General features: G+C 47.9%; 2 protein-coding genes across 5 annotated transcripts in view; one reads left to right on the top strand and one right to left on the bottom strand.

Moving 5' to 3' along the window:
• LOC144098756 (GRAM domain-containing protein 4-like) overlaps positions 1-18,419 on the top strand; it is a 111,770-nt gene that overhangs the window by 42,100 nt on the left and 51,251 nt on the right. Inside the window, exon 1 of one of the 4 annotated variants that reach the window (XM_077631610.1) lies at positions 13,719-15,160. The exons of 2 other annotated variants lie outside the window; for them this stretch is intronic. In XM_077631610.1, coding sequence (XP_077487736.1) covers positions 14,972-15,160 — 189 coding nt within the window. In that variant the 5' untranslated portion in view covers positions 13,719-14,971. Of the gene's footprint in view, positions 1-13,718; positions 15,161-18,419 lie in introns of those variants that run through there. One more of the 4 variants, XM_077631608.1, reaches the window with a different exon arrangement.
• The window catches only part of LOC144098754 (histone lysine demethylase PHF8-like), a 171,290-nt gene that overhangs the window by 125,717 nt on the left and 27,154 nt on the right, over positions 1-18,419 (bottom strand). The window lies entirely within an intron of this gene.

Raw genomic sequence — 18,419 nt, 5'->3', positions numbered from 1 at the left:
CCCATACTCTCTGACGGGTGCAAATAAAGCGCTTTCTCTCTCTCTCTCTCTTGCAAGCTTGGAACTCAGCGCGGCCGAGAGCGGCACGCACTCTGTTCGACGACCGCCGAGCATGCTTGTTGCTACCGCCGCCGCCAAGCTCTTTATAAAGAGTTTTGATTTTCACCCCTCTCCGCTCGCCCATTGTCGACGGCGAATTGTCGCCACCACGTGACACTATGTTAGGGTGGGTGCCGTAAAAGAAATAAAACTTTAACATGTTCAGCCCGCACTGCAGTGAGTTACAGTGGCGAGTGAAAAAAAATAAAATTGTTAACTGTTTAGCATTGCTAGTCACGAAATACTGAAAATTTAAAATTGGTCCTTGAGGAAGGAAATGCCGGGTTCGAACCCGACCGCGGCGGCTGCGTTTTTAAGGAGGCAAAACGCTAAGGCGCCCGTGTGCTGTGCGATGTCAGTGCACGTTAAAGATCCCCAGGTGGTCGAAATTATTCCGGAGCACTCCACTACGACACCTCTTTCTTCCTTTCTTCTTTCACTCCCACCTTTATCCCTTCCCTTACGGTGCTGTTCAGGTGTCCAACGATATATGAGGCAGGTACTGCGCCATTTCCTTTCCCCCAAAACCAATTATTATTATTATTAAGGAAATGGCGCAGCATCTCACATCTCGATGGACTCCCGAACCGCGCCGTAAGGAAAGGGATAAAGTAGGGAGTGAAGGAAGAAAGAGGTGCCGTAGCGGAGGGCTCCGGAAATAATTTAGACCACCTGCGGATCTTTATGACGTGCACTGACACCGCACAGCAAACGGGCGCCTTTGCGTTTCGCCTGCATCGAAACGCGGCCGCCGCGGTCGGGTTCGAACCCGGGTACTCCGAATCAGTAGATGATTTTTTTTTCGGTTATAATTAGTTTCTCAGAAAGCACGCAGGCTCCTGGAGTCTTGCCACTGAAGTGATTAAAGAGATCAGCCCCAGCATCAGCCTTTTAGCTCATCATCCGCACGCAGGGGACAAAGTAAACTAGAAAAACGAAATCAGCAGCCGTGAAGGGTTTTCACACATTCTGTATACCCCCCATTGTGCGACTTCACTCGGGCGAGCCTCCTGCAGGCTGGTGCGAGGCGCGCTCACAATGTAATTTCCCTGTGGTGACCATGAAATAGCTGAGCTTTTTTTCTCCTTTGCCGCCACGCCACTGCTCCTCACGTGCTGCAGAATGAGCGCGAGCAAGATGACGCGCGATGCTGCGCCGTGACTCATCACCATTATCGTCTAAGCACCGCCGAGGCCTCACACAAGCTTCCTGCCTAGACAGGGAACGACGTGGACAAAGGCTCGCTCCACGTCCACCGAGCGAGCGCCGGGAGAAATATTTCCTCTCCGAAAGAGCTAGCGACGTCACAACATGCGTGCACGCAAAAAGTACGAAAGCCCGCTAGGCGGCGTATAAGTTGCAAATGTTGTAGCCGCAAGCTGACTTGGCGCTGGTATCAGGTAGCTCGTGATTAGCATTTAGGCCCTCCGGCTCCTTGGCCACATACCACGCGAGAGATATTTTCATGCTGGGTAAGAAAGAAGGGTAAGAGAGACGGCCTTTGTTTAAATAAAACGGTTTTCATCTTCTTTTTTTTCTAAACGAGTCTAATGCGTTTGCGGGGTGTTAAAAACGAACCAGGATGGCGCAAACGTGCCAAGATGTTTGCATAGCGCGTGTCGTGAGAAGCGTAGTTTGCTGGCCTTTCCGCAACCAGCGAGGCCCGCACGCCTCATAAGCTTTCCTCGAATTTCCCTCTGCTGTCCTACAAAAGACCTGAGTAGAATTCTTTTATCCTTGTTTGTTTGTTTGTTTTTATGGAAGTGCTTTTGTTCGCTGGCTCCGTTTTCTGGCTGTAAATCGCAGTCAGCCAAGGACGCAACAAGCCTCGGTAACTGTCTAGTGAATTTTATTCATTATTTGTTAGAAATAAAAATTATTGGATAAACAGGCTACGGCTTCGTAAAAGCATTCGATGAGCTAGGCGTCAAGTTGTTGGCGCTCCACCTTATCCCCCTTCTCTTATTTCTGTCTTCATCTTTAACCTCTTCTTTCTATTCTTCTCGTCTTCTTTCTATTGATCTGACCCGCCGCGGTGGCTCAGCGACTTTTTAGCGTTTGGCCGCTGATCCCAAGGTCACGGGTACGATCCCGGTGGCGACGCCCGTATTTCGATGGAGGCGAAATAAAAAGGCGCCCGTGTTGGTGAGCGATGCCAGTGCACGCTAAAGAACCCCGAGGTGGTCTAAATTATTCCGGAGCCCTCCGCTAAGGCGCCCCCATAGCCCATGTGTTGCTTTCCGAGCTTAAACCACACAATTTACATTTTCCTCAGCTTGGCTTCTCTCTTCGTCTTCTCTTGGCCTTCCTTCTTGCTCTCTTCTTCGTCTTCTCTCTCTCTTGGCTTGGCTCTTGGCTTGTGTTGCGGATTTGTACGGCAACTGCAACTACAACAGTCTTCGGTTACGCGAAGACTCAGGGTGGGATCCCGTTAACGGCTCTAGCTGATTCCTCCCCCCTCCCCCCACCCCTTTCTCAGCCCTCCGGTTACACCTCTCCTCCTCTGAACACACACGCCTTGTGCACCAGGGCTGACAGTCAGCGAGCATTGTGTGTGTTACAGGCTATGGTGTAAAATGGTCGGCGGTTGAAGGCGGCACCGACCATTAGCACGAAGGCAAAATACTGATGTAGGCTCTGATCAAAATCGGCACTGGTAAGGAAACAGAAAGCGGACATCTCTACCCTCGAATCAGTCGTAAAAGTAAAGCCGCTTATTTCATGCATAATGCGAAAAATAATGAAGTCCGGCATCTCGCAGCAACGGCTGTCTCGTTGGGCTGCGCAGCATCTATGGCTTTGCTCCACAATCGCACCCGGCTGCGCTCCATTGATTCGGCAAACCCGTTCCCATGCGGAGGTAGTGGGTTCGCATCCCACCGGTGGCACGCGGGTCCTTTCTTCTGTTTTCTGAAAAGTTGCCGTATATCTAAGATGATTGCGCAATTTATTTATCACTTCAATCAACAGCACCACAAAAGAGCATTTCCCTATTCTTTCTTATAGGTTTCAGTGACGGTTAGTTTTTTTCATATCTGCTCCCATTTGAAAATCGAAAATTGGTTTTTTTGCGGAAGCCCCGCCGCCGTGGCTCAGTGGTTAGGGCGCTCGACTACTGATCCGGAGTTCCCGGGTTCGAACCCGACCGCGGCGGCTGCGTTTTTATGGAGGAAAAACGCTAAGGCGCCCGTGTGCTGTGCGATGTCAGTGCACGTTAAAGATCCCCAGGTGGTCGAAATTATTCCGGAGCCCTCCACTACGGCACCTCTTTCTTCTTTCACTCCCTCCTTTGTCCCTTCCCTTACGGCGCGGTTCAGGTGTCCAACGATATATGAGACAGATACTGCGCCATTTCCTTTACCCCAAAACCAATTATTATTATTATTATTATTATTATTATTATTATTATTATTATTATTATTATTATTATTATTATTATTATTATTTGCGGAAAGAAAATGACGCAGTATGTGTCTCATATCTCGGTGGATACCCGCACCACGCTGTAAGGTAAAGGATAATGGAAGGACTGAGAGAAGAAAGGAAGAAAGACGTGCCGTAGTGGGGGGCTCCGGAATAATTTCCACCACCTGGGGATCTTTAACGCGCACCGACACCGCACAGCACACGGGCGCCTTTTGCGTTTCGCCTCCATCGAAACGCGGCCGCTGCGGTCGGGTTCGAACACGGCTACTCCGGATCAGTAGCCGAGCGCCCTAACCACTGAGCCACCGTGGCGGGTTTGCGCCCATTTATTACCCAACGTTAAAAAGAAGAAGAAAAAAAACTCCTTCGGTACGAGGTGGGAGTGGCGGACAAATTACTCATTCTCAGTCATCAGTATTTTAAGAAGCGCAAATCAAAAGAAGAAAAAAATCCGCTCACACAACGACGTTGACTCGGAGGAAATTCATAGATGTTCTTCATCAGTTCTGTGCGGCTCAAACAATTATCTAAAGGCGAAATGTGCTAGAGATGTCGTGGGGCCAAATGCGGAAAATCTTTTATTCCATTCGCTCGTCGTGACGTCATAGCAATCAGCCTGTCCTTGCAATAGGCTGACTGCAAGTTAGTTAGCAATCAGCTAACCTTTCTGGCGAACGCGATAACGCCTGCTTGAAGAGAGTAAGCGCTAAATATGCATTCTCTGAATTCTGTATTATGCATGAACACGCAGCATAACCCTGAAATTCCCGTGGCGCGGCAACATGGTAATTCTTTTGTCTTCGCGTTCATTTTTTTTTTACTGCCTCTACGTTGGCAACGAGTCATTTCTGTGCCTGTCAGATTTGGGCGCACAAGAGGAGCTGCATCCGTTGTTTATTAACGCTGCTTCTTCAAGGTCTCTGTCCCAAACTATAGACGTACGTATGTACAGTCTTGCTCAAAAGTCTTAAGGCCAAAGGATTTTCTCTTCAGCCGCATAACAGAGCCATTACGGCACTATTGAAAGACCGAATGACCTTGAAATGCTAGCAGAAGGTTTCTTCTTGCGGTAGAGAAGCTTCCTGTTTGACTTATGTTTTGAATGATCCGCTACACGGAGCATTCCAGGGACATTCACTTCGCTGCAGCTGAACGCTGTGGCCTTAAGACTTTTGACCAAGACTGTACGTCACTTCTTTTAATCGACGAAGGAATCTCGTCACACGAGCGTTCCTGCAATTCGCCTCCATCGAAATGCGGCCGTCGAGGTTGGGGTCGAACCCGCAACCTCGCCTTCAATAACGGAACTCCATAGTCACATCAGCGAGTATACATGCCAATGAGTTCTGTTGCCAAACTCGTCATGGCCGTACGGCTGTAACCCTGGCCACAGTAATAGCGCCTTAGGTGTCAAAGAACTGCAACAACGGTCGTGTTCTGAGTGTGTTGAGGCGTATACAGGACATTCATGGCGGGCAAAATTAGTCCGCACACAGCTCTCCGTCGTTACGTCATCCTCTGTATGGCCCGTGACGTCTCGCCTGTGGACGCAAAACACACACAAAGCGAAAGAAAAAACATCCCCGCTAACTTCAATTTCTTCCAAATCGTCAACCCTATAGGCACGAGATTAATGGCATGAAATAATGGCTTTATTCTTGCCCCAACAATCTCCCTTTAGCGGCATTAAGAAAAGAGAGCCGTGTGTCTATTTTTCTTTCAATTCTTATGACGTTGTCTCCGCGAGCTTAACGGCATCACCGCAGATTTCCTCTACACGCGTCTCATTCTCGGAGAATCCCTGACGTCCGGAGCCGCGGAGTCTCATAACCTCCTACCCTTTCTCCTTCCGCAGGCATCACGTGACGCTAAACGGACGCACACGCACGTCGACGCATGCACGAGCGGACGCCTGTTTACTAAGAAAACGCCGCATTGCGCGAGGCGAAATACGCCATCTGGCGTTCATTATGCGATGCTGCAGTGGACTCAGGACCGGTCGCTTTGACGAAGACGGATCGAGAGTGAAGGTTCAACGTTTCCGCTCGATGGCAAGAACCAAGGCGGGGCTGGCATTGCGATCGGCGCACGGGGTTCTCGTGTCGGTGGTCGCGTTCAATTGTCCTTCTTTCTACTAAGCGACCCTAAGCACGCGTACTATAGAAACGTCGATTACGCGTCATACTGACGTTGTGAAATGAGTTTGCGCGAGCGCTGAGACAGCGCTGGTGTGAGGAGCGCATCGTCCCTACCTTTGTACGACGCACCAAGCAGACCAGGATAATTGCGTGCTCTCGATGGCTATATGGTTGCGCCAAGTACAGTGTTTCTATCAAGGAAATGAGTATGTAGAGCTCGAAGAATGGGTGCGCGCGTCACGCGTTTAGAGAGCTCACTGAGTCGTACGTCTGCTGCGGAGGAAATTATGCTACATAGGTCGCAGGTAACAAAGACCTTTGGCATAGCGGAGACGTACTATAGCGCGGACGTATACCGGATTACTGGATGCCTCCTGCTCATGCTGGCCCCGCCCTTGTCACTGTGCATGCGCAGGAGGCGTCGGGTAATCCCGTATGCATACGTCTGCGCTATAGTGCGTCTCCGGTGTGCTAAAAGCCTCTAACAAGACAGACGTCTGCGGCAGTTCGCGAATGCAGTACTCAGCCACGCACACTGAGGTGTGTAGCGGCCGTGGCGTTGATGCTTTTTTGCGAATCGCATTTTGGCCGTGACGTGAGATTTGTGTAGCACCCGCTCCCACCTAACTCACTACGAGGGAAGAGTCCCAGTCCCATTTAGCGCACGTGTGTTTGGCCGTCATCCTAACTCTCGACTTGTATCATTCTGATCATGGTCTGATTCGCGCATTTGCGTTTAGCGCATTTGCATTTCTTTGTCGTTTCCACCGAATTCCCCTCGGGGGATTTACTTGCCTTACTTTGATCCACTATTCATTCCCTTCTTTTGTTTTTTTTTACACATAACCCAATTCAGGAGATGACTGTTATTCTTGGAGCCCCGTCTCCACAAGTCAGACTCCGTTCAGTATACTGAGATCGGCGCGAAACAACTACGAAAGCAGAAGGAAAGATGGGAGAATGCTGTGATGCGTGCTTTGCACCGTTTTTTTTTAAATTTTTGCTGTAAGAATATCGATACCAGCCAGCTCAGTAATAAATCTTAGTCATCAGAGTTCAGACACTCGACTCTGTAATGTAAGCATGTGCCAACAGTGGTCCTCATACGCGGAATGGCGCCAACTTAGGACACCGAGAAATGTTGCGTTCCTGGCGCTAAGGGGCTTCAGACAATTAAGAGCAACGGGTGTCCCGTCGAGTAATCAGTGCTCATCTGTGGCAAATAAATTTATTATAAACAATATGTGCATGATTTCTCCTTTTGCCATTCCAGTCTTCACAAGAGGCGTGAAAGGCAAGGCCTCGCAACTTGTTAAAGGCAATGTACATTATACGCTGCCTTATATTTCATTGTACCTTTCTTTTTGAATTTTTCCTAGCTTTTTCAACTTAAAACCTCATGGTTTAAGAGCGCGGGAAGACACGGCAACACGAAGAGCACCCGAAACACCCTCTTGGGAGTGCGAAACAACGTGTGCTAATATTAGGTTCCACATATCTAAATACGTAATCCTTCTGGCGTCTCTTTCGACCATTGTACTATTGTCTTCTTCCCGTAGTTGCGCCATTGTTGTAGTTGCATTGCTTTGGCAAATACCCAAACCGATGTTTGTCCTCTTCTTTCGCCCAGATAACCAAGTACGCGCGCTGCTCGTGGTATATATTCACTCATTAGCCCCCTTCTAGCATTGGGATTCCGGCCTATCAACTCGCTAAGATAAGTTATAAGGCTAGTTGCAAGTCACTTATTGAATAGTTACACCTGTTGAATACTAGTACAAAGTACAGGCGCTATTGTCTGTCCAGTATATTATTAACGTATATATTAATAAAAAAACTTTGCTGGGCTAGCGCTGTTTAATTTCAAGAAGCGTATATACTAACTATATGCTTCCCCTGTGTGCATTCCTCGAACAGACGGGCTTGCCGCCTGTTCTCCGCCAGGTAGTTACGCGCAGTGACCGAACGCTCCGTGAGTTCTACCTTGAACGATTAATAGCTGGATGCCCCACTCCAGCTGTGTGCATTGTGTTGTGCGCGCGTGTTTTTATCCATTTTTCATGAACATATCACGCGTGCAACCCGTATATATTTCATCATCATCATCCGTCCGCAGTATATGGAAAATGAGTAATTAATTATGATGATGATGATGATGATGATGATGATGATGATGATGATGAATTTTTATGGCGCAAGGGCATCTGTGATCACAAAGAGCGCCATGGCACAAGGTTCTTTTTTTTCATCTTCTCAAGGTGGGGTCAAAAACCCATTTCCCAAGCATTTCACCCTAAATAAGCCGAGCACCAGACCAGGGGAAAGCTTGTACCCATTGTATCACCGGTGGGTACCCGGCGCCACTGCGGATCGAACCCCGCACCTCCCCACATGCGAGGCGGATGCTCAAACAGTTAGGCCACCGCTGTGGTGGCCAGAATTAATGACCAGAACTTCGCAACAATACCGCCATACCTCAGTCGCCGGGCTGTGCTTCTGTTAGCATCGTAGTCGAGATAGCGTAGCCAGAGCGAACCACCTACATCTAGTAGCACCCAATCACAAGCCATATTCGAAAAGCCGGTTGCACCTAACAACGGCACGTCATTTACTAATTGGTAACCACTCATAATAAATTGTTCAGGGACCAATCTAGACACTAATCTACCAAATGGTTGGTAGTCAGTTAAAGTTCCTACCAACCACTATGATCAAGTCTTTAAGCACAAGCACTAAATGGCAATAAAAAGGACGGAGATAAAGGAGGTCATGAGCTCGCACCAATTTATTTGTTTTTGTTCGTTTTTATCGCCAGGAGTTCGCATCGATTATTGAAGAACCTCCCAAATAAGTCATGCAAATTGCAGCGTTTGCGTCATTACCTAGGACTATGGAGATAAGTTCGAGGAAAGTCTACAGCATTGACCAAAGAACAAGTCCGCTTTAACATGTACCCTAGCCTGTATTATAAGACAAAAAAATTAACAAAAAAACAAGATTAATTAACGCCAGTGCCTGTTTCACACCCTCTAAAGACGTGTGTTGCATCAACGAACAAAATCCCCAATTTGAAGGGGGACATCGACGGCTCGGGAAATCCCGGCGATGTTTTCTTGTTGTTGAGCCTCCATGTTATTTTTACTTGCTTTTTTTGCGTTCCTAAATGGCGCTTACCTTTCATTTATTTTATTTATTTCGATGTACACAAACCGCCCGATGGGCATTGACGTACGGCAGTATACGACTAAAAGTTAGTGGCGTATAACACAGGCACGGATAGTTGGGCTAACTGCAGAAAACACAGGCGAGGAACAGCTAAACAGGGAACAGTGCCTAATGTCTGTGAACATATATGAACTAAAATTACAGAGAATCTAACGTAGGTACAAAAATGCAGGGTCGGATGATTTTGACTTTCATTACGTCGCCGCTGGGACTTTTTCACCAACGTTGTTGTCATGCGTGGCGCGAACCAGATGAGATTAACGAGAATTAAGAATCGGGCGTCACTTTCCGTTTCAACCAGTGTAAATTATAACACCAGAGAGAATGGTCCTTTCCTCTTCTTTATCTTTAAAGGGTAACTGCATAGGAAGGCCTTTTGGGGTAGCGTTTGAAATGGTGACTTAATAGTCGATTAAATTTGCGACGGCCTTCAAGCTTCTGCGCAGCGCACAGCACCAAGTGTGTGTGTGTGTGTGGGGGGGGGGGGGGGGGCATGATAGCGTCGTCGACGGTCTTGGTACATTTGCAATGCATAAACGCTTGCTTTGAAGGAAAAAAAAAACCAACGCACCAAAGGCAAATCCCGCCGAGCACTGCTTGGCAGCATCCAACGAGTCAGGCAGAGTGTGGTTAATAATAATAATAATAGTTGTTGACGGCAGCGGTAATTTGAAATCATTTTCAAGCAAACACGTCCATGGTGCGATAGTAAACGCACCCTAGCACAGCCTAGCACATAAAACATAGACGTGCGACAAACAAATAATACTCCCAGACTCCACACCCAAACCGACAAGGGAGGAGATGATGGCCAGCGATGACCTTGCGGCCTACCTAGCGGACACAGCAGAGCAGCTGGCAATTTCCAGTGGAGCCTTGGAAGGGGGATCACCCATTGAGGATTTATATGCAATCAATAATAAACATTTTTCTCTCTCTCTCTCCTTGACGTCACACCGAGCTTCTCCACACTCCTCCAATGCTGTGAGGATACGCCTAAAATTAAATAATTGATTACGTCACTATTTTAATTGCTAGCGCAAAAACAGTTGGCATGCTTACCTAGAACCTATATAGATTTGAATCCTTAAATATCGCGGAATTCTCAAAAAGCGGTGCAGTTGCCGGTGGACGTGAATAATTGCAACCCCAGGTAAATGTTGTGGGGGGGGGGGATAAGACCTTGCGCATCACCTTGAAGTTACGCAAAGCGCAGCGCTCCGCTATTGTTCGCACTCAGAAAGGATAAATGCTAAGTTCACTAAACATGACATTCCGTTTTGCCGTCGTGGTGAAATGCTAAATTCGAAGCGCAGAACACGAGGCTAGTCAAGAACAGGCCACTCGCGGGCTTGCATGTGCGGACAACCTTGCACGCCCCGCATGTCCAACATTTCTGGCCAAAAATTTTTAATATTGGAAAATTGTAAGGTACTGAAATATCGAAAGTAAAATCTTCCGACGTTTTTCTATCGCTCGCTTGGAGCAGCTAAGACTACCATAGAAAACCAATGGGGAAAGCTTGTGACGATCGCAAAAACGTTAGTAGCAAAAAAATGCAAGCCTGTGGACGGGAGATCTGCGAATATATTGTTTGTTGTAGTGAAATCTTACAATATATATAAAAATATACTGCGTTCATCTATTTCCCGTTCAAAAATGCTTTTGTCCAGGATTGGTGGGTATGGGCTTCTCCGCAGCTCGACTGTTGTCGCTCTAACGCAAGACGTATTCTGTGCTGCACCAGTGTTTGCCACCGAGTTCAGGTTCTCAAAGTTATACCACAGTTACAACTTTTAAAAAAAGTGTGTCAGATTACTTGTAATCGATTACTAAACAAAAATATATACATTATCGAGAATATTACCTCTTGCAAAAAGCAATAAAAGTTATATATTACAAGTAATCAATTGCTTGTAACGCTTTACTTGTAGTAGACTCTTACGTACTTTTCCAATCTTGAGCTACAGAAGCAACGTTCTCTGTGCCTGCGGTTTCTTTTCTTGCCATTTATTTTGTGTATCTTGTTCTGCATGTGCACCTATGCTTAATGGATGAATGGATGAATGAATGAATGAATGAATGAATGAATGAATGAATGAATTACACAATAATGTACAAAATTCAGCTTAATGAGGGCTCTGTTGTGAATAAACAATCTGACATCCAAAAGCTGATGAGGTGATTTCGCAATTTATGATTTAATCTCGCTGTAAGGTCCCAAAGCCCTGTTCCGTTCGTAGCAGTGGCGTGTCACTGAGAAGTTGGCCTTTATGCGGCTAGCTTGCTGCGTCTGAGGGAAAGCGTCCAAGTGGCTAGCAGATGTGCACGTCAAAGTATAAATTCCTGGAAAACCACAAAACTTATTTTGTCCGACTTATTTTGTCTCTGTAATCCCAGCGTGGTAGGAGCAGGAGCCATAATTCATGACAGTTATTTTTCTGATTCGTTCCTTGCCATTGGACAGTCTCGCTGTCGAATGGCGTCACTCGCAAGCTTTCAGCCTTGAGGTTGTCAGACGACGGGTGCCAATGACACAAGGACAAAAACGAATCGTGTGAAGAATCCTTGCTAACCGTACATTCTAGAGTTTACTCTGCGGAACTTTTCTTCACGAAGCAGTGATGTTTCTCACTGAAAATGCCTTTACTTTGTTTGCTGCATCCAAGCGTGTTTTATATTCTCCTGTCGTTAAGCGTCGATGTATCTCCGAAATGTCATCCGCGAGGCACCATCGCCAGAACGGGAAAAAAAAGCTTGTTTTTTTTTTTTTTTGTGGCAAGGCCCCGATTTGAAATGGGCTGTGCCCATGCCACCGACGAAGACCTTGGAGACACTTCGGTGCTAACATGGCCTTAAGGCTGCCTAGCTCGAATTGGGCGTAATTGCTGCTTCTCATTTCGTATAGTCCATTCGTTTCTTCCATCCTTCATCTATGTCCGATCGGATCCTTCGAGATTCGGGCTGGAAGTTGTGTCCCACCTCATTTCGCGCATTCCGTGTGTAATTACATTAAATATTCATTTCTGTGTTCGTTTTTATTTTGTTCCAAGGCGATGCCTTCGGTCTTTAACCTGTATATTGCTTCACCGAAGAGAAGAAAACCACGTCCCGCTTTCGACCAAGATCACAACACCAACCTGAAATTCCTTGTCAGACAGAATTTCGCAAAAAATAACGAACGTAGGTTTATATTTTATCCCGAACCTACCACTTTTGCAACGCTCAAAAAAAAATGGGGGGGGGGGTGGAAGGGGGGGGGGGAGTGGACGAGGAAGCTGTAGGTACCTCGGCGCATTACGGTTTCCGTGAAACGTGCAGTCTTTGCCGAAAGTTACCAATCAACCGGGTTTGTTTGTTAGCCAAGCAGCGGAGCGCTTATGACACCACTTAAGCTATAAATCTGTGCAAGGTGCGCAGAACGCTTGTCCTCACCTTTCAAGACCTTTGGTTTTTTTTTAGGGAAGTCGCAAGGGCTCCATCATGCTAGTGAGAAGCAACCCCTATAGATAAGATTAGTTTTGGCGAAGACGGTATACGTTGATTGGCCGGCCTGTCAGCCCGCCGCTATACCTCACCGGCAGAATCTTAGAACCAGCCCCTAACCCAGCTCACTCACGGCGCATTTGAAGACTCGAATTGCAATACTGACGGATTCTTAAAGACTTCAGTTGCAACACCGATGCATTTTTGCGACACGTACGTGCAACCTGTATAAATGTTAGTCATTTTCGGCGAGCCATCGGATGTGTTCTTTGTTTTACGATATCCGCGTATCCGTGCCGATTACGTCTGCGATGCGTATATCAATATTTATGAGAGTGCCGTCGAGAAACCTAGAGGCGTTTGCCCGGAATGCTTTCGTGATGCACGGTTACACCATTCAGCTTTCGTGTAAGCTTAATTTCTGAAACGAAAAGTTTGGCTGCGTCGTCGCTAAGACATCGAATCGCAGCGTATCGCTCCCGGTTCGGCAAAGCCAGGAGCTTTTTAATTCTGCTCGCATTAACCCTCCTCCCTCTTATCACCGGGGGCGTGACCTAGACCTTTCTTCCGCTATATAGGCATCGCGCGCAGTGTATCCAATTACGCGCATCGGGCATGGGAAAAATATATGAGCCGGACGTGAAAGCCGCACCAAAGCCTCCTTACCTGCTGCGTCTATGCATTTATGCGACTTTTGCCAGAGGGCACCTTCACGATTTCCGCGAACCATCCGACTTTATCCGACCTCAGTGGCGCAGAGTGAACGGTTCTTTCTTTTTTTTTTTTAACGAGGAATAATAAGCAAGTAACCAGTTCGTCAGGAGGTGGCTGCTAGTGATTCGTCCAGCTTTTCCTTAGGGGACAAAATGCCCGGATAAGAAAAGCAGTCTTGTGTGGGTGTTCCGCAAAGGTGTGGTTTAGGGGAAGGGGAAATGTATGTATCTCGGCTCGGGGGGCGGTGAGGGGGACAAGCGCGAGGAAGGAAGCTTTCGCGGGGAGGCTGCAAGACAGCAACAGCAGCTACAGGCTCTCTCTCTCTGTAGGGGCAGTTGGGACCTCGTGCGGCTTACAAGACGGGCCTTAGCGACGGCCGTGACGTCATTCTCGTTCTGAGAGACAGAAAATCCGAGAAACAAACGCGCCGCCTCTTAGGGCGGACGGAGAGCGCTTGTTCCAGCGTTGTTTGAAGAAGGCCGCGCGTCTCCTGCGCGCTACCTTCGTTTTCACTTGCTCACCTTTTTCTGTCTCAGCGGCGGTCAGCCTGCGAGAAGCAAGGACGGCTACTACGTGCTCGCACCTCATTGTCCGCGCAGGTGGCCTCCAAGCTACGAAAATTCTTGCAGCGCGAGCGCGACCTTGAGTACACCGGCGCGGTTAGCCGACGCCCGCTCTTCACGCGGAAGCGAACAAAGCAGGACTGTGCGGAGTGTAACAGCCGGCCTGCCCGGTGTTTATCTTTGGAGAAGGCTTTATAGCGGACACTTCCCGAGGAGCTGGACTCAAGACTCAGGCGCCGTCGACGACTGCGACGCGTTCTCTCAAGACGTCTGCTTGTGTCGAGTTGCACGTGTGGAGGGAGCCCCTGGAAGAAGAATGGGCATCTGGAGGATGTGAGCCTCGTGTGCTCCCGTTTTGGTGATCCCTGTGCCATTCTGTGCCATGTGTGTAGACAGGCGTTCTTCAGCGCGTACATGGATCCGGAGAGAGTGATGCAGGAACCGCACCTAACATTCGCCTTCAGAAGATTCTCGAGGAACTACAGCTGCGGTGGTCGGCGCGCCCAGGGCTAGAAACCCCAAGAAAGAGTTAGTGACCAGCAGCTTCATTCATTGCAAGCAATTTCGAATTGAATCAGAACTGGACGTTGGATGGTGCGAAGCAAGACTCTCAGCTTTGCCTCTACTCTGAAGTCTTTTCGAAATCCGGACTGTTGTCTTTTTCAGACCCAAGATCACGAGGGATTCGCATCGTGAATTCAAGATAAGCTTAACACGCTGCTTTGCGGGCGCTGGGTCTTATCACGTGGTGTTTCCGGGAGTCGTTGTTCCACTGGCTGTGTGTGCGTGCGTGTGTTGCGCGAGACGAGCCTAGCGGCGTCTACGGTGATCAGTCGGCTCATCCAAAGTGCTTCGTGTCTGCGGCTTGCATCGCCTCTTGTGTAACCATATCTCTCCCGTAATTCTATAGCTGTAGGAACTCCCTGGAAACAAATTGAAGAGTTTCTGAGTTCCTGGAGACATCATTGCAGAGGCGGTGTGGTTTGTCGTTCGCACATGGGATTTTGAACTACTCGACGGCACTATCTCACGTGTTTTCTGCTGAGCCCTCATCGGCGCTACCCGCCGACCTATCAAAGCTCGTGTAGTGTCCACCCCGATCCTGACAGCAAAATAAAGAAGAGGCGAGATAACGCCCGATTACATCGTCGTTGCGGCTACAAAAGAAAGGCGTGGGTGTGAGGGCGGGATAGTGTCGGTGCAGCAGCAGCATTGCTGAAACAAAGGGATTCAACCGGAGAGGCAAAGAGCGCCACGGTGACGGCGCCTCCCCCGAGCCAGCTGCAGACATGTGCGCCGTACGGCAACACGAGGATCCGGATGTGCACGACGATATCGGAGATAAAGCGGCCGCCGTTAACGCTGCCGTGCGACCCGCACGCCCGCGACATGCAGCTCCGGGCGATGATACAGGCCACCGCCGTGGTTGAAGGTCCCGCCATTAACCGTTTCCACAGGAGGCGAGTCTCGTACCGACGGGTCGCGCTCATCCGCAGCTACTACAACAGAGTGAGTTCCCTTCCCTCCCCCATCCACGGGTCGGCCTTATAGACAAGCCTAATTTAGTTTGTCTGCTATAATGTTATGCGGTGGCATGGCCTTCTATGATATAAGGTACGGCACTGTGTGCTATTTATGCATAGCATACCTTACAAATCCCATACCCATCCCATACCCATCCCATACCAATCCCATACCTATCCCATACCTATCTCATACCCATTCCATACCCATTCCGTACCCATCTCGTACCCATCCAATACGCACCTCATACCCGCTCAATACCCATCCCATACCTATCATATGCCCATCCTAGCCTATACCCATCCTCATCCCATGCCCATCCTAAACCCCCACCATACCCATATATATAACCATCCCATACCCACTTCATACCCATTCCACGCCCATCCTTTGCCGATACCATACCGATATATGTGGAGTTTACGTCTCAAATGTGCCCATAGGCTGTGAAGGACGGTCCATTGGAGGTCAGCGGATTAATTTCTAGCACCTGCGATTCTTTGACGTGCGCTGGCGTCGCACAGCACACAGGCGTTTTTTGAGTTTCGTCAACCGTCATGCAAACGCGCCTGCCGCCGACGGTATTCGATCAGGCGACCTTGGGATCAGCAGCCGAATGCCAATGCCACTGAGCCGCCGCGTCGGGTGTGTTCTGACGCTGTGGGTGCATTTACTATGTGTATATGGACGTATTCAGTATCTGTACGAAGTAAGAACGTCACTTCGCGTCTCGTTGTTGTAGCCAATCAGCTATGTGCGTATACTGGGGTTCCGATCTGACGCTGACAAGGCTGCGAGGTTTTGTTTTCACGGGGACCACGAGCTGTCTCAACTTATGCATATTCGAAGCGCCGGAAATGGCTTCAGATCAGAGTACATTCAAAGACTGTATGTGCATTTATGAGCATGCGTTTCATTTATTGGACTCTTCATAACAAGGAAAAAGAGAGAGAGAGAGAAAGAACAAAATATCGCAATAAAAATAATAATAATAATTGGTTTTGGGGGAAAGGAAATGGCGCAGTATCTGTCTCATATATCGGCGGACACCTGAACCGCGCCGTAAGGTATGGGATAAAGGAGGGAGTGAAAGAAGAAAGGAAGAAAGAGGTGCCGTGTAGCGGAGGGCTCCGGAATAATTTCGACCGCCTGGGGATCTTTAACGTGCACTGACATCGCACAACACACGGGCGCCTTATAGCGTTTCGCCTCCACCGAAACGCAGCCGCCGCGGTCGTTTGAGTTTTCAGTATCGTTTCGCAGGAATTTCCTTTTTTTTTTAGTTTGAGAATAGGGGTCTTGATATGGCCCATCATCTCCTCGCTAGGCAACTACACCCTCGGTTAAAGCTTTTTTTATCTTATTAACAAAATCAGATCTTCGTGCCACTTGCAGCGTAAGAGCAGACTCTAAATATTCCCATGCACAAAGCAATCCAAAAATTGGGCGAAAATGAGTGCCTCAGTTAATTTAATAACCACAACGATTTCATGCCTGCGTCGGTTTCAGTGACTGTTTTTTTTCTCCAGCCCTGTTTTTGCAATGCAAAGCGGCTGGACACCATTGACATGGAACTCGATTACCGCATGACGAGTTTTGTATCGGTGGTTTTAGGGGAATTTTCTTCGATGCGGTGAAAGTCAAGCAAGCGAATAGTTCAACCAAATGATCCAAGCGAATAAACGAGCGAAAAGTTCAAACAAGCAAATGAACCATTAGTGTAACCGTATTACTCGGTAATATATCTCAGAGTCCAGCAATGATAAACATTCATTACATATTTATTACGCTTGAGAAAAGAGACCGAGCCAAGCAGTTATATGACCATGCGAAACGACTCTCGCATTCAATGTCGATCTCCCACATCTCTTGAACATTTGCATGTGTGTTATATTTTTCAACATTTCCACTTAAAAAGGAAGAGTGGCCTGCAAGTGACCATCGGCTTCAGTGGGGACATTTTTATTTTCGTTTTATTACCTTAAAAGCCCCCAATAAGGGGTGGGAAGAATTAAAAGCATTGCAGATTCACATTAACAGGAAAGCTTTTACATGTTTTTACTCAAACCATAACGGTGTAAAAAGGGAGTAAGCTGTCATGTATAAAAGGAGTGCGCTAGAGTACAGCTTACTCCCTTTTTACTCCCACCAGAACGGTGTAAAAAGGGAGTAAGCTGTCATGTATAAAAGGAGTGCGCTAGAGTACAGCTTACTCCGTTTTTACTCCCACCAGAACGGTGTAAAAAGGGAGTAAGCTGTCATCTATAAAAGGAGTGCGCTAGAGTACAGCTTACTCCGTTTTTACTCCCACCAGAACGGTGTAAAAAGGGAGTAAGCTGTCATGTATAAAAGGAGTGCGCTAGAGTACAGCCCTTTTTACTCCCACCAGAACGGTGCAAAAAGGGAGTAAGCTGTCATGTATAAAAGGAGTGCGCTAGAGTACAGCTTACTCCCTTTTTACTCCCACCAGAACGGTGTAAAAAGGGAGTAAGCTGTCATGTATAAAAGGAGTGCGCTAGAGTACAGCTTACTCCCTTTTTACTCCCACCAGAACGGTGTAAAAAGGGAGTAAGCTGTCATCTATAAAAGGAGTGCGCTAGAGTACAGCTTACTCCCTTTTTACTCCCACCAGAACGGTGTAAAAAGGGAGTAAGCTGTCATGTATAAAAGGAGTGCGCTAGAGTACAGCTTACTCCCTTTTTACTCCCACCAGAACGGTGTAAAAAGGGAGTAAGCTGTCATGTATAAAAGGAGTGCGCTAGAGTACAGCTCACTCCCTTTTTACTCCCACCAGAACGGTGTAAAAAGGGAGTAAGCTGTCATCTATAAAAGGAGTGCGCTAGAGTACAGCTCACTCCCTTTTTACTCCCACCAGAACGGTGTAAAAAGGGAGTAAGCTGTCATCTATAAAAGGAGTGCGCTAGAGTACAGCTTACTCCCTTTTTACTCCCACCAGAACGGTGTAAAAAGGGAGTAAGCTGTCATGTATAAAAGGAGTGCGCTAGAGTACAGCTCACTCCCTTTTTACTCCCACCAGAACGGTGTAAAAAGGGAGTAAGCTGTCATCTATAAAAGGAGTGCGCTAGAGTACAGCTCACTCCCTTTTTACTCCCACATAGGCGTATTCGTGTTTAGAGTGTGGCGACTTGACGCGCACATCGGCATCACCAAAAGCGGATGTCCGCCGCGGCCAAACAATGGGCTCACATTTCTTAATCGCATAGCATGTAACACCGCGACACTG

The sequence above is a fragment of the Amblyomma americanum genome, chromosome 7, assembly GCF_052857255.1.
Source record: "Amblyomma americanum isolate KBUSLIRL-KWMA chromosome 7, ASM5285725v1, whole genome shotgun sequence".
NCBI lineage: Eukaryota > Metazoa > Arthropoda > Arachnida > Ixodida > Ixodidae > Amblyomma > Amblyomma americanum.
The sequence above is the reverse complement of the archived record's forward strand: the minus strand, read 5'-3'. Positions and strand labels throughout refer to the sequence as shown.